Below are 21,350 nucleotides of genomic sequence, written 5' to 3'. Positions count from 1 at the left end.
AAATCTTCTCTCCATTTTTCTGTCTTTATGACCTTTTGCTCAGATGCTGTCATGAGGTCAGCAAACATATCCTCCATCATCTTCTCTCCCTTCTCTTAGGGCTAGTCTACACTACCCGCCCGGATCGGCGGGTAGAAATCGATCTCTCGTGGATTGATTTATTGCATCTCATCTAGATGGATAAATTGATCCCCAAATCAATGCGCGTACTCCCACCTCGTCAGGACGAGTAAGCGCTGTCGACGGGAGAGCCGCGGCGGTCGATTTGCCGCCATCCTCACAGCGGGGAAGTCAAATAGGATATGTCAAATTCAGCTACGCTTTTCGCGTAGCTGAATTTGCGTATCTTAAATCGATCTCCTCCCCCCCCCCCCCCAGTTAGACCTAGCCTTAGAGTCTGCCACGCCTTCAACCATAACGCCCCTCTCTCTGAGGGCTCTGACATGTAGTGTATAGCACCTGACAAGTTCCTCATATTCACACACTACAATACCATGCAAGTATTTATTGTCCTATTACTAGTTTCACATCAACAATGATAAAATGTGGCTTTTCTTCCCTCCTCAATTTTTAGCATATTCTTCTTCTACTTTTACCAGTCTGAGGTACTTTTGGGGATGGCAAGATGTTTTCCATCTTATTTCTCCCTTACACAGGACCAGTGCTGGCAGGAGGGCCTCCCAAAGGGCTGGTTATTAACTGTATGTGCACATCTGCAGGCTGTACTTACATTGCTGGATGTTACCCTAAGGCAGGGGTAGTCAACAGGCGGACCGCGGGCCAAATCCGGACCACCAGATGCTTTTGAACAGACCCCAAAAATCTTTTTTACTTACTTATTATCATTCTTGTTTTCCATGGAGTCTGGATCTTGACTATACCTTGACCAAGAAATTTGGACCTTGACAAAAACTAATTGACTACCCCTGCCCTAAGGCGTGTTCTCAAGAGGAGGGTCCTGTTCAAAAAAGCAATGGGCAAACCTGAAAGATATGTAGCACTACTATTTACAAGGATGGTGCCCCATAGCTGGAACAGGAGTAGAAGAAAAACACCATCTATAGGGGATACCCCAAGTAAGCTTCATTGCCTTGCAACGTGTATTCCAACACAGAGCAAGATCTTTCTCTTTAATTCTATTTTATTATGCTTGCCGACCAGTGCAAAGTACACTGTAAAATTGTTTTTCAGTCAGGGTATGAACCCTTTTTGCTGGAAAAGGGTTAACAACGCTGAGGGGCTGACTGAAAATAACCATGAACTTCTGTAACTTGTGTATTCACAAATGCCTTATCTCTGTGCTTTACAAAATGTCTCTGCAGCCTCATTTGGACAATTCACATCATATTCCAATGCGTGTTTGATAATGTAAAGGTGACTAGAAGCTCAGGGCATTGATCTAACTGTGACCCAAAGTTTGGTTTTTTTTAATTGTTTTTTTTTCTTTCTGTATCTGCAGCTACAGTTCCTCCCATGAAATGTGTATTGTTTTTAACCCCTGTGGTGCCACTACCTTAAGCAGGGAGGGGGCCCATGGTCGACTGTGAGGGAAAAGCACGTTTGGTCCATGGTTGTGAGATTTGGTATATCAGGGAAATAAACTCTTTTGCTATTTTGAACACATGGGAGTGGGGGGAAGATGGGACAAAAAGCTAAGTAGGCAGAAAGGCATATCTGTCCATTCATACATAGCTCACATCTGCCCAAAGTTGCAGTGCCCAGCTAGTATCCAGAACAAAGTTGTTTAAATTTTCATATTCAGCTAGTACCAGGACAGTTTATTGCAATACAACACATAATATTAACTCGTTGAGATCCCCTCTGCAACACTATCAGGCGGGCTCCCTGCCTGGGTCTTGGGGCCTATCTCAATGCTATCTCTACTTGGGGTCAATCTCTAGCTCAGGGTTAGGTATGCCAAAGAGATCTTGGTTGTCTGGGGGAACCTCCTCCTTGCTGGGTTCTGTAGTTGGCTGGGTGCCTTCTAAACTGCCACAATTTAGCAGGGTTCCACGGTGGCCTATTGGCAAAAATCCAATCCAGCTCCCCAGTACATGTGGATACAATGAGAACATTAACTGAGATCTTGTTTTTGTCTCTGCTGAAAAATGGGTTCTTCTAAGAAACAGAAATAGATACGTGAAGGACTCTGACTGAGCAAACATCGCGGCACTCCTGAAGTGTAATAAAAATAGTCCAGAACATATGTAAGTATATGCAGTGTTGGAAAGAGCTTGAGATTCGTTTAATGAAAGGGAAAACAATTGATCCTTCAGAAATGTATCTTACTGAAGATAAAAAAAAGTACTGGTGAAATGTTTTGATGCACCTGATTTCAATCATGCAGTCGTTTCCAGAAAGAAATCTTACTTTCCATTGTTCTTCTGGCTCTGAGAATTTATACATGCCAAACAGTGGAAACTTCTTGAAAGAAGTGGATCAAGTAATGGAACAACATGTAGGATGTGTTCAAAGGGGTATGATCCAGGCTCTCTATTTAGGGAAATACATTTAGAATGAATTGATTTAATAAGTCACCAAGAAATTACTCCAGAAAATAGTGAAACATGAAGGAGTCAAAATATTGCTCTATCATTTTAGACTGCAACTCCAAGGTTAGCCATCAGGAACCAATGTATGTAATAATTAGAACAATTGTGGTTGACAGAAAGCCAGAAATTAAAGAACTTTTCCTAGGTAATACATGAAACAATTGGTCTCAGTTTCTCAAACACAATTTTAGAAAAGCTTGACAACTGCAGAGATCATTCCTATGATAATGGGGCAAACAGGCAAGATGTTCAAGCTTGACCGCTACACACACAAAAATACCCAACCCATGTGGGTCGCATACATTGCATTTGGTTATTGTAGATGCTGAAAAATCATCACACGATGGTGCTAGTTTCTTGGGATACCGTCAGAAACGCTACAATTATTTCCTGCTACCACACAGCAATGGGCTGTTTTTTGTGCCATCAAGTTAATGTGAAGTTAAAATCTTGAAGTGAAACAAAATGGGAAAGCAGAGTTTAAAATGCAGTAAGATTTCAAGCTGCTGAAGTCACAAGGAGGCTGTGTTGGAGGTAAGAGAAATGTACTGAGGTCATGGCAAAAATAGAGCCTTGGCTGAGAAAATTGGATCATACCGTTTACTGATATGCTCAATTGTGTGGCAAGACATTTTGATTAACATCATTCACATCAGCAAGCTTCTACAATCCTCTTCTATGCAAACTGATCTGGCTATAAATTTGCTAGAAAGTTCTTCTGATGTATTACAGGGAAAATGGATTTTCTGGTGCTCAAATAAAAGCCAAGAAGATTTGTGAGCAAATGAATACACCTGCACATCTCAAAGAGAAACATCTTACAAGTGCAAAACCTCCCCACTTTACCTATGAAACACCTGACAAACTATTTGAAGGCGTACTTAATCAGTGAGAGGCCATTTTTTTTTTAAATAAATAGAGCAGTGGATTCAGCCATCACGTCAGTTGAAAACATTTCAAACTATGAGAAGTGTAAAAGACAGGTTTGGACTTTTTTGGGATTTGAAACAGACAACTGAAAAGCCTAAGGAAATTCTGCAATAACTTACGAAACAATTCGAGCTCCAAACATGAATTAGATTGCAACAAAAAGGATCTTTTTCAAGAATTTTTAAGTTGCAGTTTGCTTCCAAAGAAAATGACACTTTTTGAAGTTCTCTCCTTTATACATGAAAACCAAATTAAAGAGATATATCCTAATCTTTGGATTGCACTGAGAGTTGCTGTAAGATTCGCAGTAATGGCAACATCTCCTGAGAGGAGTTTTTCAAAGTTAAAGCTGATAAAAACATTCTTGCGATCATCAATGGCTCAGGATTGTCTGTTTGGATTGGCAATTATAAAAATGAATAATGATTTAGGAAGAGACCAGTCATATGATGACATAACTAATGACTTCCCCTCAAAAAAGTGTCAGAGAAAAATCTTTCAATGAAGGCAACATGCTGTTTATGTATTTTAGTATTACCCCCAATTCCCATTCATCTTATTTAATATGGACTTTTAACAAGTGTATTAGTATGTGTTGTGTTGGAATTTTTTTTTTTTGGTTTGTAGAAATAATGCAATTAGTATTTTAGTGAGAAGCAAGGGGGGACCAAAATATTCCTGTTTAGGGTCCCCCCTGGGCTAGTACCAGCTCTGAGGACATAACTGCTATATGGACTCCTGGTATGTGAACTTGTCATGAGCTGGAATCACTAAGGGGAACACCTGGCTGTACATAAACACACCCTGCTGGGGAAAGCAGTGACCCAGGGACTGGGCAAGGAAGAACTGGACTGGTTCTTCGGATGTTTGGGGTCAGTCCAGATGACCTTGGAGCAGTGGAGGGAGCAGTTAACAGACAAGCTGGTCTAGGTGTGAAGCAATATAATGTGGGAGCACTGCCTGAAACAATATATTACATTCAAAATACAAAATACACACAATCCTCATACTGGTGTAACTCATTTCAGAACAGAATTATATCTCTTCCAAAGCAAAGTAAAATGGAATAAGATGCCAGATAAATTGAAAAAATAACTTGTGACCACACAAGAGAGTTTGTCAGAAAAACTAAAGTTATACCATTAAACAAAACAAAGCTTTCCTGTGTAAAAAAGGCTTAAGTCAATCTCGTACTTATTATCTGTAATAACAATAGGTACAAAAATTCAGACAGAAATGCAAAATCATCTTCTCCTTGGGCCATAATTATTTTTATAGGTGTGGTGATAGACAGGTCTTAAGGAAAGCAAAAGCTACATATGAAAATAATTTGAATGAGTACCTTGCTCTTATTCTTTTGCTAACCTGCATGATGTTTGCAATTTGTAATGACTGACAAAGAATATATAATTTTACTGATAATGTAAGAAAAATATTAAACCCACTGGTGACTACTTCCTATTGTGTGCATTATTCAAAATCAGTGAGCCTGTTCAAAGCAATAAAAACAATGATAGGTAACTCAGAAGGCAGTGTAACATGTTTGAAAAGTTTCAGTTCTCTGTAAGGAAAGTCACTGACAAACTATGGCTCAGTCCCATAAACAATTATCCACACAAGTAGTCCCACTGAAGTCAGTGGGATTACTTCTGTGAGGAAGAGTTTGCAGGGATGAGTCCTATACTCTCAGCATCCCACAAGGAAGATGGAATTTGGCTGCTCCATGACATTTTTACGAAGCCAGTTTTTAGATAACAGTTTACTAGTTTTTGAGTACCGATTTGTTAAAGGGCTTTTAAATGTTCTCCTTCCAGGAAGTTTTTTCACAGGAACATAGGAATTGCCACCTTGGATCAGACCCAAAGCCCATCTAGTCCAATAACCTGTCTTTCATCGTGGTCAGTACCAGATGCATTAGAGTAAGTGTAAGAACCCTCTATATTGTCTCTATATAAATCCAGGATGTGGCCGTACCATGAATACTGCGTGCAGATGTGGTCGCCCCATCTCAAAAAAGATATATTGGAATTGGAAACCGTTCAGAAAAGGGCAACAAAAATGATCAGGGGTATGGAACAGCTTCCGTATGAGGAGAGATTAATAAGATGGGGACTTTTCAGCTTGGAAAAAAGACAGCTAAGGGGGGATATGATAGAGGTCTATAAATCATGACTGGTGTGGAGAAAGTAAATAAGGAAGTGTTATTTACTTTTTCTCATAACACAAGAACTAGGGGTCACCAAATGAAATAGGCAGCAGGTTTAACACACACAAAAGGAAGTATTTTTTTAAACAACGCACAGTCAACCTGTGGAACTCCTTGCCAGAGGATGTTGTGAAGGCCAAGACCATAACAGGGTTCAAAAAAGAACTAGATAAATTCATGGAGGATAGGTCCATCAATGGCTACTAGCTAGGATGGGCAGGGATGGTGTCCCTTAACTTCTGTTAGCCAGAAGCTGGGAATGGGTGACAGGGGATGGATCACTTGAGGATTACCTGTTCTGTTCATACCCTCTGGGACACCTGGCATTGGCCACTGTTGGAAGACAGGATACTGAGCTAGATGGATCTTTGGTCTTGACCCAGTATGGCCTTTTTTATGTACAGCAATTAGGGTCATGTAAGCACCCTCTGTATGGCATGTTTCAGAGTAACAGCCGTGTTAGTCTGTATCCGCAAAAAGAACAGGAGTACTTGTGGCACCTTAGAGACTAACAAATTTATTAGAGCATAAGCTTTCGTGGACTACAGCCCACTTCTTCGGATGCATATAGAATGGAACATATATTGAGGAGATATATATACACACACATACAGAGAGCATAAACAGGTGGGAGTTGTCTTACCAACTCTGAGAGGCCAATTAATTAAGAGGAAAAAAAAAAAAAAGCTTTTGAAGTGATAATCAAGCTAGCCCAGTACAGACAGTTTGATAATAAGTGTGAGAATACTTACAAGGGGAGATAGAGTCAATGTTTGTAATGGCTCAGCCATTCCCAGTCCTTATTCAAACCGGAGTTGATTGTGTCTAGTTTGCATATCAATTCTAGCTCAGCAGTCTCTCTCATTATCAGGAACAGTATCCCTGATAATGTCACAGCTAACCTGGTGGCTGAACTTTGTGATTTTGTCCTCACCCACAACTATTTCACATTTGGGGACAATATATACCTTCAAGTCAGCGGCACTGCTATGGGTACCCGCATGGCCCCACAATATGCCAACATTTTTATGGCTGACTTAGAACAACGCTTCCTTAGCTCTCGTCCCCTAACGCCCCTACTCTACTTGCGCTACATTGATGACATCTTCATCATCTGGACCCATGGAAAAGAAGCCCTTGAGGAATTTCACCATGATTTCAATAATTTCCATCCCACCATCAACCTCAGCCTAGATCAATCCACACAAGCGGTCCATTTCCTGGACACTACTGTGCTAATAAGCGATGGTCACATCAATACCACCCTATACCGGAAACCTACTGACTGCTACACTTACCTACATGCCTCCAGCTTCCATCCAGGACACACCACACGATCCATTGTCTACAGCCAAGCTCTAAGATATAACCACATTTGCTCCAATCCCTCGGATAGAGACAAGCACCTACAAGATCTCTATCAAGCATTCTTAAAACTACAATACCCACCTGCTGAAGTGAAAAAACAGATTGACAAAGCCAGACGAGTACCCAGAAGTCACCTCCTACAAGACAGGCCCAACAAAGAAAATAACAGAACACCACTAGCTGTCACCTTCAGCCCCCAACTAAAACCTCTCCAGCGCATCATCAGAGATCTACAACCTATCCTGAAAGATGATCCTTTACTCTCACAGATCTTGGGAGACAGACCTGTCCTCGCTTACAGACCCAACCTAAAGCAAATACTCACCAGCAACCACACATCACTGAACAAAACCACTAACCCAGGAACCTATCCTCGTAACAAACCCCGATGCCAACTCTGTCCACATATCTATTCAAGTGACATCATCATAGGACCTAATCACATCAGCCATACCATCAGGGGCTCGTTCACCTGCACATCTACCAATGTGATATATGCCATCATGTGCCAGCAATGCCCCTCTGCCATGTACATTGGCCAAACCGGACAGTCTCTACGCAAAAGAATTAATGGACACAAATCTGACATCAGGAATCAAAATACTCAAAAACCAGTGGGAGAACACTTTAACCTGTCTGGTCATTCAGTGACAGACCTGCGGGTGGCTATATTACAACAGAAAAACTTCAAAAACAGACTCCAAAGAGAGACTGCTGAGCTAGAATTGATATGCAAACTAGACACAATCAACTCTGGTTTGAATAAGGACTGGGAATGGCTGAGCCATTACAAACATTGACTCTATCTCCCCTTGTAAGTATTCTCACACTTATTATCAAACTGTCTGTACTGGGCTAGCTTGATTATCACTTCAAAAGCTTTTTTTTTTTCTCTTAATTAATTGGCCTCTCAGAGTTGGTAAGACAACTCCCACCTGTTTATGCTCTCTGTATGTGTGTATATATATCTCCTCAATATATGTTCCATTCTATATGCATCCGAAGAAGTGGGCTGTAGTCCACGAAAGCTTATGCTCTAATAAATTTGTTAGTCTCTAAGGTGCCACAAGTACTCCTGTTCTTCTTTCTGTATGGCATTCCCACCCGTTAAAGTAGATATTAGTAACAGATATGAAGCGTGCACAGTGGCTATTGTGATAGTAAGAGGTGTGCATGAATTGATTTCTCTCAATGCAGAGGAGACATTCATTTTCATGGAGGCTTCATTAATGATGACGTTTCCCACCTGGCAGTTTAAATTGTCAGCTATGATTGGATAGTCCTACAAACACTGACCATTTCACAGTGCTGGTTAAAGAATCATGTCATGGAGATGGATGCCAAAGTTAAGTTTTGTTTAAACACAATGTCTAATATGGTGGAAAATTGATGTTTTGTTTAAATGCAGTAAACTCAGTTTTGAATGTAAACATATGATTTGGAATAGAGACACCACCAAAACAACAGGCAAGAATTTGCTCTGTTTGTCCAGTGTTTGCCACTAGTCTGCAGAAGCTACCATAATAAACATGATTAATAACAACACAAACTCTTGCATCTGAAGAAGTGAGGTTCTTACCCACGAAAGCTTATGCTCCCAATACTTCTGTTAGTCTCAAAGGTGCCACAGAACCCTCTGTTGCTCTTAACACAAACTCTGTGGCAGAGCCAGGAACTGACCCCAAACATCCTGAGAACCAGTCCAGTTCTTCCTTGCCCAGTCCCTGGGTCACTGCTTTCCCCAGCAGGGTGCGTTTATGTACATATGTACAGAAGCGCACACACCCCAGCCCAAAATAAATTGATCACTCCTCCCCTTCCCCCTAGCAGTGGTCTCTGGCACAATTCTTCCCTCCCTCACTCCCAAACGATCTCTCCCATCCTCTGCCCCATACAGGGGTCTCTCCTCCCCTTACCCGCCCCCATACTATGGTCATTCCTCCCCTCCCACACAGCGTGACCATTCCTCCCCTTTCTCCTAGCAGTGGTCTCTCCCGTCCTCCCATATACTGATCACTCTTCTCCTTACCCGCCCCTCCTGCTAGGTCATTCCTCTCTCCCCCCACCCCACACAGTGACCATGGCTCCCTTTCTCCCCGCCCCCCAGCAGTGGTCACGCCTCCCCTTGCCCCCCCCAGTGGTCACGCCTCCCTCCCCTTGCCCCCCCGCAGTCTCCAGCTCCACATGCACTGATAACTTCTCCCCCCCCCCCAACAGAAGTCTCCCCTCCCCCAGCCCTGCCCGTCCCTTACCGAGGCGCTGCTCCGCTGGGCGCGGCGGGTGTTGGAGCGCCCCGAGTGCGGGCGCCCACAGCAGCAGCAGGAGGGCAGGGACCAGCGCACAGAGCCGGAGCCTCATGGTCCGAGCGTGGCTCCCGCTCACATCGGACCGGGAAGCCGCCTCTGCACCGGGGAACAGGCTCCGCCGCAAGGCGCCTCCCTCAGCTCTCTGCCGGCTCCCACAGTGCGTCCGACCCGCCGGCCCCAGGGCCCACACCCGGAAACCCGGCTGCCCGCGGAGCATTGTGGGTGTGGCGGGGCCGCCGCCATCTTGTCCCCGGGCCGGGTCGCGGGGCGAGCCCGGCGTGGGCGGGGAGCGGGTCGCAGCCCCCGCAAGGGACGCGCTAGGGGGGGGTCTGACGCCGACGTGAAGGCCACACACGGCGAGCGAGCGAGGCCGCTGCCGGCCCCAGCCCGGAGAGAGGGGCTGACTCAGGCGCGGCGGGGGATCCGGTCCCTCCCCTGGGGAGCCTCACCCCAGAGTGCCACGGCGTCCCCGCCCGCCCTAGCCCCCGACGCGCCCCTTTCGGGGGAAGCTCCACCACGACAGAAATGAGCTGCCGGCTACACGGCAAACGGCTCCGTTTCAGGGATCCCAACAGTGTGGTTGTGCTTCAAAGGGTTAAGCGCACCGTGCCCGCTGCGGGGACCGGATCCCGGCGCGTGTTGCTGTGCATACAGGGCCGAGCACAAGGGGCCTGATTGAGGCCTGTATGCGCTGCTCAATATAAATAAATAACCATATTCAATGTATTAATTCTCTTCCCAAATCATGGCCCAGTATTGTGGTTAAAACACACGTTGGTGTCATCTGCACTGCACGCCTCAAGCAGGATTTGGGGACATAGAGGGGAACAACAGTCCATCTAGTCTGGTCTCACCTCTGGAGCAGTGATGATAGTGTGGTGTGTGGGGTAAAAAATGAAAGCCAAGGGCAAGGGGGAACATGACAGTGTGCTGCCTGCCAGGAGCCAAGACATGATGGCATGCTAACATTGGATAGACTTTGGAAGTCAATGAGGAAGGATCCGTTGGTGATAGTTCTGTCCCCTATTCCGTGACTTTACGGGACCTCCCTCCCACTCTACCCTGAAGCAGCAGGGGCTTGGCTCCAGTCAGTGGCCTGGAGCTTTGACCCGCCGGCAGCCAAGAGCGGCACTTGGGCCAGCCTGCGAGAGGAGGGTCGGATCGGATGCTGGGGCCGGCGGGGGCAGTCGAGCAAGCAGCCTGAAGTGGCGCTGGGGCCCGCTCAGCTCTGGGGGGGCAACAGCCTACCCTGGCAGCGGCGCTGGGGCCAGCCCAGCGGCTCAGCCTGGCACTGAGGGGACCAGCCCGGAGCGGGGGGGGGGGGGGGGGGGAGAGGGCGCTTGGGACTCCATGGGGGGAAAGGGGCTCAGGGCTCCTTCAGACATGCAGGGTGGGGCTGGCAGGCTAACCTCCCCGAAGGGGAGTACGCACCCACCGCCCCTGAAGTCTTTGTGTGTCTCTCTCCTTCTATCACCTTCATAATTAATCTCTAAGTAGAATCAGAATCATAGGACATTGATTTGGTCTAAGTTTGGACAATAAAACTTAAAAAAAGAGACTGTGGGCTCTCCTTAGCAAGCTGGGGAGAAGCCCTGCCTTGCTACAAGGGTGCAAATAGAAGAGAGGGAAGAATTCTTTAGGGCAGTGGTGGGCAACCTGCGGCCTGCATGCAGCCTGTCAGGGTAATCCGCTGGCGGGTCATGAGACTGTTTACATTGACCGTCTGCAGGTATGGACTCCCACAGCTCCCAGTGGCCGCGGTTTGCTGTTCCCGGCCAATCGGAACTACAGGTGTCCGTGCCTGCAGACGGATCACCACTGCCCTAAATAATTCTTCCCTCTCTTCTGTTCCATTCCCACTAAGTTACCTTGACGTACAGCCACCGCAGTAATTAAATGACTTCTGCATGTCCACATTACGCTCCTTGTGCTGGCATCCTCACCAGGAGCAATTTCACCAATTGAACTGTCAGCGTAGGGCATTGTGGGACGGCTTCTGAAAGCCAGCAACAGTCAATGGAAGCAATGCCGTGTCTACACTAACAATGTGTCGACCTAAGCGCTACGCCTTTTGCGGCGGTGGAGTTATTAAGTCGGCATAGCCGGCATGTTACATCGGTGGGAGCAACATTTCAGTTTAGTCACTTACAGAGTTGGTTGACGTAAGCTCCCTTGTATTGACCTAACTCTGTAGTGTAGACCAGGGCATGAGTACCTGAGTAGTAGATGATGAGGGTATAAATTGGTGTAGTAGAATGGAACTAAGGGAAAATATAGGATGCATAGTAGGAAAAACAACAAAATTAAATTAGTTGTTTTCCTATCTAAAAAACTTCAGGCTGTATACAGTGGCATAATCTTCCAGGGGAAGTGGTAGAACTCCCTTTGTATATGACTTCTGAAACTAGACTAGACAAAGCATTAGGAAGTGTCCTGTAAGGAACAAACTGGCAGGAAGATGGACTGAATGAGCTCATTGGCATAGGTGCTGGAGCTAGCCATGCTGAGGGTGCTGCCGCACCCCCTGGGTTGAAGTGGTTTCCATTATATACAGGGTTTACAATTTGGTTCAATGGCTCTCAGCACCCCCACAATAAAAATTGTTCCAGCATCCTGAGAACAATTTTAGAGAATTAAAAGATATGATGAGATTAGCAGGTTAGTATATTCACATCTCTTGATTGTATTAGACAAGGTCAATCCTTCTCTTTATTGATATGGACTTGGCCTACTATGGACTAATGAAATCTGGAGTCTCTGAAATTAGCAATCCCTAATTGCTAAAGGATACACAAGGAAATTTTCCAGAACATCTGTGTTTCTTTCCTGCTTCCTCCTCTTCTCTTCTTGTGCCTGAAAGTAAAGACTCTAAGGGCTGGTCTACACTGGGTGGGGAAGGGGGGGAATCAATCCAAGATAAACAACTTCAGCTACACAAATAGCGTAGCTGAAGTCAAAGTATCTTGGATCGAATTACCTGGGGTCCAGACGGCACAGGATCGACAGCCGCGGCTCCTCCGTTGACTGCGCTACCGCCGCTCACTCTGGTGGAGTTCCAGAGTCGACAGTGAGCGCGTTCGGGGATCGATATATCGCGTCTTAATGAGACACGATATATCGATCCCGGATAAATCGATTGCTACCTGCGGATACGGTGGGTAGTGAAGACGTACCCTAAGGCTAATGGAGTTATAAAGGTGTAATAAAACCTGAAAACTTCAGTTACCTTCTTGTTAACTAATACTTCCCTCAGTTCTGTTTTCCTGAACTTTATAAGTGGTCCAACATTTTACAATGTTAATATTGCACTATTTTGGGCCATTACTATAGTATTGTTTCTGTAAGGATATATACTCCTTTCCCCACAGTTTCCCCTCTCTGACCAGCAAAACAGAAATTTGGTCATAACCCATTAAATCTACTTATTCCTTATTTTCTAACCCCAGAGGACTTCCATGATCTTCGAGGACCAAATTGATGCATTGCAACTGGCTTTCCTAGCCTGCCAAGTCAAGCCTGAAACAACAGTAATACATGCAGGAGCACAGAGAAGTGGGCTGATGTGACAGAGCTACTAAAAATAACAGCCTGAAATTGTGACTTCAGGCAAATACAGTGATGCTTCTGGGAAGTTTGACTGAAACTATAGCTACATGCTCTACAGCATCTTCAAAGCTCTTCCGAATTAATCTGCCTGGAGAGTGAGTACATTACTGTGAAGTTGTTGTCCTGCTAGGATCTTTTCAAGGGACAAAGTAATTCTTACTGTCCATATTTTCTGCCTTAAGGAGGTCCCTGTGACGGGTTTGGTCACAGAGACCCCGTTGGGACTGCCACCTGATGTGCTGAGCCTACTTCTGAGCCTGTTTTCCCTGCCAGCTTGGGACTTCAGAACCCTGTCTTGTTGAGCCAGACACACTAGCCTGCTGCAAACACAGAGCCAGGTCTGAACCAGGTCCCCCGAAGCTGCAGGCTTTAACTGAAAACCATTTAGCAGGTACTGCTGTCTCCAGCACCCAGATACCCAGTTCCCAAATGGGGTCCAAGCCCCAAATAAATCCATTTTACTCTGTATAAAGCTTATACAGGTTAAACTCATAAATTGTCCACCCTCTATAACACTGATAGAGAGATATGCACAGCTGTTTGCTCCCCCAGGTGTTAATTACTTACTCTGGGTCAATTAATAAGCAAAAATGATTTTATTAAGTATAAAAAGTAGGATTTAAATGGATCAAAGTAATAACAGACAGAACAAAGTGAGTTGCCAAGCAAAATAAAACAAAAACACACAAGTCGAAGCCTAATACAGAAGGAAACTGAATATAGATGAAATCTCACCCCCAGAGATGTTCCAATAAGCTTCTTTCACAGACTGGACTCCTTCCTAGTCTGGGTCCAGCAATCATTCACACCACAGTAGTTACTGTCCTTTGTTTCAGTTTCTTTCAGGCATCTCTTGGGGGTGGAGAGGCCATCTCTTAAGCCAGCTGAAGACCAAAATAGAGGGGCTTCCAGGGCCTTTTATATTCTTGTTCTTCTGTGCAAAGTCACAGCAACAAGATGGAGTTTATAGCCACCTGGACAAGTCACATGTCTATGAATGATTGAGTCCATTGTCAATTAAGTGTTTCTTGATTGGGCACTTATTGAGAATAGTCCTTTCTCAAGAAGCTGACCAAATGCTTCACTGAGACTACTTAGAATCAAACACATTGAGAAAGTACATGGCCAATATTCATAACTTCAATACAAAAATGATACACACATACAGACAGCATAATCATAACCAACAAACTACACTTCCATAGACACCTTACTTTGTACAAGATTTGGTGCAACTACAGGACCTTGGTTGAAACAATGATCTATACGGTCACAGTTCATGTCAATAATGTGTCAGTCCCTATTTTCCACATCAACCAGAAGACAATGCTGCTATCCTTCTGTCTGCTCCTTTCCTACTCCAAAGAAAGATGACTGCACCTTTGTTTAGAAGGCCATAAATATATAATTAGCAAGCACCAACGCTTCTATCTGTCTGATAGACTTTTGTGCTGCTGGGAATTTATTAAAAAAGCCTGACTTCCCAAAGCTTTCTACCCTCTTAGAGCCAATCAAGAATTAAAGAAGTCTACCATTTAGGGATTAAAGCAGGGGCGGGCAAACTTTTTGGCCTGAGGGCTGCATCGGGTTTCAACTGGTATGGGGAGGAGGTCATGGCCCGACCCCACCTCCTATCTGCCCCCCTCCCCTGGGACTCCTGGCCCATCCTGTTCCCTGACGGTCTCTCTGGGACCCCTGCCCCATCCACACACCCCTGCTCCCTGTCCCCTGACTGCCCCCGGACCCCCGCTGCCCCATCCAACCCCTCATCTCATTCCTGACAGCCCCCCCCCGGGACCCCTGCCCCATCCAACCATCCCTTCTCCCTGTCCCCTGACTGCCCCCGGAACCCCTGCCCCCTGCCGCCCCATCCAACACCCCCTCCTTCCTGACTGCCCCCCCCCCCCCGACAGTGAGGTGCTGCTGATGGAAACCATATATTTGGTGTTTTTATTACTACTTCAAATCAAGGAGTGCAGTAGCACCCCTAGTTCCAGCACCACTGGTCCAGGCTTCAGTTTTCCAGGCTTGTTCTCCTGTTTGGCCATGATGTAAGTATAAAAGGCTTGAGATTTGTTGGGCAGTTCCCAGAGCTCCCTTTCACACCTTCTTTGCAGGCATCCCTGCTAGCATGCTTCATGTTTTGACTGTCCTTCTTCCAGCCTTGTTTTGATCTTGATCCTGATGTCACGAACACCACAGGGCATTTTGCCATTGATTTCAATGGGAGCAGGATTAGGCCCTTAATAAACATTGCCTTAGAAGGCTCTGTGGTCAGGGATAGTATGCAAGGATGAAATATATATATTTTACCTGATAATTATAATTTTATTATTCCAACTATCCTAAGGTCAAATGTTATATATATTAAAATATAGTAAACCAATACATTTACCTCTCCATTAGAGGGATCCGTCTGGTTTATTTGCTAGCACAAATCTGTGGTAATTCTTTTTGTGGTTGCAAATGCTTTAAAACAGAAAAGGACTGAAAATTCTTTTAAGGATTTTTTTAATATATTCCAGTGGTTTCTTTTACCCCTGAGACAGACATCAGTGCCACTGGAAAATGTTTACACTCTTGGCACCAATGCCCTTGCCTTCGAGGTGACATCACCAGTGTTTTGATTGGTTCTATTTTCTCTGCAAGAAAGAATATGCCTATCATCTGAGATAATGTGGAAGGAAACAGAATCTAATTATCAGGTAGGACATATGTACCTCTTCTGGATGAAAGCCTTTGAGCAGGCTAATGTATCTTCAGAAGATATTGTTGATGATATGAAGACCAAAAAGGAGCTATGGAAAGAAAGATATGTTGGCTAGGCTCCAGCTGTACTGTTTTGAGGTATGGGGAGAGGAGGGAATTAACTGATAGCCACTATACTCCAGCAATCCATATGAAATCTGGCAATGAGGCATCTGAACATGGAACTGTTGAACTGCAAAAAAAATTAGCAAAGAACTTAACTGGATGCATTTGCCCACATGAAGATATCAAAAGAACTCAGGAATCTACCCTACACAGCATGTTTTTGTCATTTATTATGTTTCCTGCATGTGACTGAAAGTTTAATGGAAGCATTTTAAACAGCAAATGCAGCCTTATAGGCCAAATCCTGAAATCGTTACTCACTGACTTCCCAGGCCTTGTCTACACTACGAGAGTAGTTCGATTTTACTTGCATCGAATTTTTGTAATCGATATTGCAAAGTCGAACGTGTGTGTCCACACTAAGGACAGTAATTCGACTTTGTGCGTCCACACTAACGGTGATAGCGTCGACATTCGAAGCGGTGCACTGTGGTCAGCTATCCCACAGTTCCCGCAGTCCCCTCTGCCCATTGGAATTCTGGGTGTAGCCGGCAATGCCTTCTGGGTAACAAAATGAGTCGAGGGTGCTTTTGGGAAACTGTCGTCATCCGTCCATCACTCCCGCCCTCCCTCCCTGAAAGCGCCGGCGGGAAAACAGTTCGCGCGCTTTTCCAGTCATTGACAGCGCGGACGCCACTGTACTCCGAGCATGGAGCCCGCTGCGACCATCGCTGCAGTTGTGGCCGCTCTCAACGTCTCGCAGCTTATCATAAAGGTTTCCCTGAGGCAGATGCAGAAAAGTCAGGCAAGGAGGCTACGGCACCGCGGTGATGTCCTGAAGTCTGAGAGTAGCACAGACCTGTCAGAAAGCAGGCGACCCAGCGCCGAGGACATCACAGTGGCAATGGGTCATGTTGATGCCGTGGAACGGCGATTCTGGGCACGGGAGACAAGCACTGAGTGGTGGGACCGCATAGTGCTGCAGGTCTGGGATGAATCCCAGTGGCTGCGAAACTTTCGCATGCGGAAGGGAACTTTCCTGGAACTTTGTGAGTTGCTGTCCCCTGCCCTGAAGCGCAGTGACACCCGGTTGCGAGCTGCACTGAGTGTACAGAAGCGAGTGGCCATAGCCCTGTGGAAGCTTGCAATGCCAGACAGCTACCGGTCAGTCGCGAACCAGTTTGGGGTGGGCAAATCTACCGTGGGGGTTGTTGTGATGCAAGTAGCGAAGGCAATCGTTGATGTACTGCTGCCAAAGGTAGTGACCCTGGGAAACGTGGAGGCGATCATAGATGGCTTCGCAGCGATGGGATTCCCAAACTGCGGTGGGGCCATAGATGGAACTCACATCCCTATCCTGGCACCGGACCACCAGGCCACCCAGTACATTAACCGAAAGGGATACTTTTCCATGGTGCTGCAAGCACTGGTGGACCACAGGGGACGTTTTACCAACATCTACGTGGGATGGCCGGGCAAGGTTCATGACGCTCGTGTTTTCAGGAACTCTGGTCTGTTTAGACGGCTGCAACAAGGTATTTACTTCCCGGACCACAAAATAACTGTTGGGGATGTGGAGATGCCTATAGTCATCCTCGGGGACCCAGCCTACCCGCTAATGCCCTGGCTCATGAAGCCCTATACTGGCGCCCTGGACACTGAAAAAGAACTCTTCAACTACCGGCTGAGCAAGTGCAGAATGGTGGTGGAGTGTGCTTTTGGCCGTCTCAAGGGGAGATGGAGAAGCTTACTGACTCGCTGTGATCTCAGCGAAACCAATATCCCCATTGTTATAGCAGCTTGCTGTGTGCTCCACAATCTCTGTGAGAGCAAGGGGGAGACCTTTATGGCGGGGTGGGAGGTTGAGGAAAATAGCCTGGCTGGTGATTACTCACAGCCAGACAGCCGGGCGATTAGAAGAGACCAGCGGGAAGCGCTGTGCATCCGGGAGGCTTTGAAAGCAAAGTTCCTGAGTGAGCAGGGTAACCTGTGATTTTATAGTTTGTGTACTGAGAAGCTAAACCTGCCCCCGTTTCTTTACCCAGGTAATGTTGACTATCCTATCCAGTTACATACCCCCTTCACCCCCCCTCCAACACACGTGTCGAAATAAAAATAGTTCTACTTTGTTAAAGCACACCGTTTTCTTTAATACTGTTTTAGCGGGAATTTTTTAAAACTGGGACGCAGACTGTGGTGCGGGGCGGGTCTAGTGTTGTGATGCGAATGCAGCTTCTAAACTCAAGGATTGACAGGCTCCGCTGCGGTGGGATGCTTGTTTCAACGGAGCCTGTCACCCCTCCTGATCGGGACTGTGTGTATGGGAGGTCTATTTGACTTTGTGGCAGGGGGAGGACGGTTACAGATCCCATGCTGTGTGGCTCTGTGATCCTGTCTAAGGACCGGCGCTTAAGATCTGTAACTGCCCTCCCCCGCCACAAAGTCACAGAGCAACCCACCCCCCCCAACATTACATCAAAACAACCTCCCAGACTAACCGGGGCAACTAGTCACTGCATCACTGCACTGTGTATGTGCCCTGCTGCTGTGCCTGCCCCCGACTATGTACCCTGCCAAAGGAGACTGTCCTGTCCAATTTCCAACCCCCTTTCCCCTCCTCCTCCAAAAGAACATGATTGAAACAGTAGTTAACAGAAACGAATTTTTTATTATCAACTACACATGGCATTGGGAGGTGAAACTTGGACGTGGGCTTGTGTCAGGCGGGAAGGAAAGAACTTTTCAAATTTTGGGAAATGAGAGCCTTCTGCTACTAGAGCTCTCTGCAGGGGTGGAGTGAGAGTTAGCAGGGACTCTGCCGCCTCTCCTTCTTTGCACTTTGGGTGAGGTGGGTATGGGACTTGGTGGCGGGGGAGGGCGGTTAGAGATGGACTGCAGCGGGGCTCTGTCCTCCTGCCTCCGTTCCTGCAGAACATCCACAAGGCGCCGGAGCGTGTCCGTTTGCTCCCTCAGTAGTCCAAGCAGCGTTTGAGTCGCCTGCTGGTCTTCCTGCCGCCACCTCTCCTCCCGATCCATGTTGGCTTGGTGCATTCGGGTCAAGTTCTCCCGCCACTGGGTCTGCTGTGCTGCCTGGGCTTGGGAAGAGGCCATAAGCTCAGAGAACATGTCCTCCCGTGTCCTCTTCTTCCTACGCCTAATCCGCGCTAGCCTCTGGGAGTGTGATTCCAGGCTAGGTTGTGAGACAGTCGCAGACGGGGCTGTGGAAATGGGAAAAAGGGAGTGAATTCCTCTGAAAGATAAATGTAGTTGTGAACAAAGAACATAGTCTTTCTCTGTGAACAAGACCATGCACAGCACCTTTCACATGCGCACTCAGCACAAGGTCGAATTCTCGGCCTTCGCATTCTGTGCCTGGGGTCTTGAACAGCACATTTGAGAAGCGAGGCAGCACAACGGAATTTCTGTTGCAGGCAGACATGGTAAGCCGTACACTTGTGGCAGTTTAAAACTTTTATATTACCACTGGCCTCATTTCACATTTAAATCAATGTCAGTCCCTGCTGCCAGCAATCCGGCAAGCGGGAACTCTGCCCCTGTCCCACCCCCTCGCGGCTGTCCCCGGGAATGATCCCTTTCGGCTGCCCCTCTCCCGCCTCCACCGCGTGGCTGCAAACCAGCGGTGACAGTTCTGTAAAGGAACGGGAAAGCAGTCCCAACACTAACATTCCCCTACCTAATTAAAAGCAGGTCACCATGGCCGACATCACCCTGATGAGGATCTCCGAGAGCGACAAAGAGAGAATGCTCCGGGAAAGCCTCCAAAGACCAGGGCCGTATGCCGCCCTGCTGTGCAGAGCAATGATCCCCGAGTACCTGATAATCTCGTGGCGCGGCAACGTGTCGTACTTCGGAGGACCCAATAAGGCCGCTCTCCCCAAGAACCTCATGCAACGGCTTTCAAGTTACCTCCAGGAGAGCTTCATCGAGATGTCCCAGGAGGATTACTTCTGTATCCCCGCACATATAGACCGCATTTTACTGTAGCTGCAGTAGCAGGGAATACACAGTAGAGCGGCTTGTGCAGGACAATCACTGAAAACCGGACATTGCTAGATTTCTTTTCAAAACTTGCACTGCCCCTTACTAAACCGTTAAGCGCCTAGGGCACACTAATCGTGAACAACCCATTCTTTTAATTGTTAATATTCCTGTTTTGTTAAAAATAAATGTTTAGATGTTTACAACACTTACTGGCTGATCCTTCACCAGATTCTGTGTCCGGGGTAATGGCTGGGGACGCTTCGTAGGGGATCTCTGTAAGGGTGATGAAGAGATCCTGGCTGTCGGGGAAATCAGCGTTGTGAGAGCTGCCAACTGCCTCGCCCTCCTCATCTCCTTCCTCATCTTCCCCGTCCCCTAACATGTCTGAGGAACCGGCCGTGGACAGTATCCCATCCTCAGAGTCCACGGTCACTGGTGGGGTAGTGGTGGCGGCAGCACCGAGGATGGAATGCAGTGCCTCGTAGAAACGGGATGTCTGGGGATGGGATCCGGAGCGTCCGTTTGCCTCTTTGGTCTTCTGGTAGCCTTGTCTCAGCTCCTTGATTTTCACGCGGCACTGCGTTGCATCCCGGCTGTATCCTCTCTCTGCCATGTCTTTAGAGATCTTCTCGTAGATCTTTGCATTCCTTCTTTTGGATCGCAGCTCGGAAAGCACGGACTCATCGCCCCACACAGCGATGAGATCCAAGACTTCACGATCAGTCCATGCTGGGGCTCTCTTTCTATTCCCAGACTGCATGGCCATCACTGCTGGAGAGCTCTGCATCGTTGCCAGTGCTGCTGTGCTCGCCACGATGTCCAGACAGGAAATGAGATTCAAACTGGCCAGACAGGAAAAGGAATTCAAATTCAAATTTTCCCGGGGCTTTTCCTGTGTGGCTGGTCAGAGCATCCGAGCTCGCACTGCTGTCCAGAGCGTCAACAGAGTGGTGCACTGTGGGATAGCTCCCGGAGCTATTAGCGTCGATTTCCATCCACACCTAGCCTAATTCGACATGGCCATGTCGAATTTAGCGCTACTCCCCTCGTCGGGGAGGAGTACAGAAGTCGAATTAAAGAGACCTCTATGTCGAACTAAATAGCATCGCAGTGTGGACGGGTGCAGGGTTAATTCGATTTAACGGCGCTAACTTCGACATAAACGCCTAGTGTAGACCAGGCCCCAGAGACTTCAGAAGTGAGGTTTATTTGCGTGAGTTGCAGGGTTGAACTCTTGAATTTTTTCCCCAGCAGTATGCACTGACAAGATGGGATGTAAGTGTAAATGGAGACTTAAAAATGTAATGAAAAATTCATGTATTGAATGGTAGGCAACCTAGATTGCTAAGAAAAAGAAAAGAGTGTGAGCTAAAAAAGGGCTCTGTCACAATGGAGTCATGTTAAAGTTTCATAACATACTAGTGAAAAAATACCAGAATTGTTGATGCTGTGAATTAAAAACCTCTGAAGTGAGGAGAGATTTCCAATATGGAATATAGATTGTCAGTCTTAGACTTTTGTTTTATGTTATTCTTTGTTAGAGTTGTAGTAGCTTTTGTAAACTCA

The 21,350-nt window shown here is 46.6% G+C and overlaps 2 protein-coding genes across 3 annotated transcripts in view; both read right to left on the bottom strand.

Annotated features, from left to right (window-relative positions):
- ADAM17 (ADAM metallopeptidase domain 17) overlaps window positions 1-9,618 on the bottom strand; it is a 60,358-nt gene extending 50,740 nt beyond the window's left edge. The window contains exon 1 of one of the 2 annotated variants that reach the window (XM_065590129.1): window positions 9,309-9,618. In XM_065590129.1, the coding sequence (XP_065446201.1) occupies window positions 9,309-9,579 (271 nt within the window). In that variant the 5' untranslated portion in view covers window positions 9,580-9,618. The remainder of the gene's footprint in view (window positions 1-9,308) is intronic. The other variant, XM_065590130.1, reaches the window with a different exon arrangement.
- An 8,814-nt stretch (window positions 9,619-18,432) lies between these two features.
- LOC135982617 (uncharacterized) lies at window positions 18,433-20,666 on the bottom strand. Its single transcript, XM_065590131.1, has 2 exons — window positions 19,995-20,666; window positions 18,433-19,000 (listed from the first exon to the last, which is right to left on the bottom strand). Exons 1-2 carry the CDS (start codon window positions 20,569-20,571, stop codon window positions 18,525-18,527), a joined length of 1,053 nt encoding a protein of 350 aa, XP_065446203.1. The 5' UTR covers window positions 20,572-20,666; the 3' UTR covers window positions 18,433-18,524.
- Between the last annotated feature and the right edge of the window lie 684 nt (window positions 20,667-21,350).

Source organism: Chrysemys picta, chromosome 3 (genome assembly GCF_011386835.1).
Source record: "Chrysemys picta bellii isolate R12L10 chromosome 3, ASM1138683v2, whole genome shotgun sequence".
NCBI classification, from domain to species: Eukaryota; Metazoa; Chordata; order Testudines; family Emydidae; genus Chrysemys; species Chrysemys picta.
Note: the sequence above shows the minus strand (reverse complement) of the source record. Positions and strands in the feature narration are given on the sequence as shown.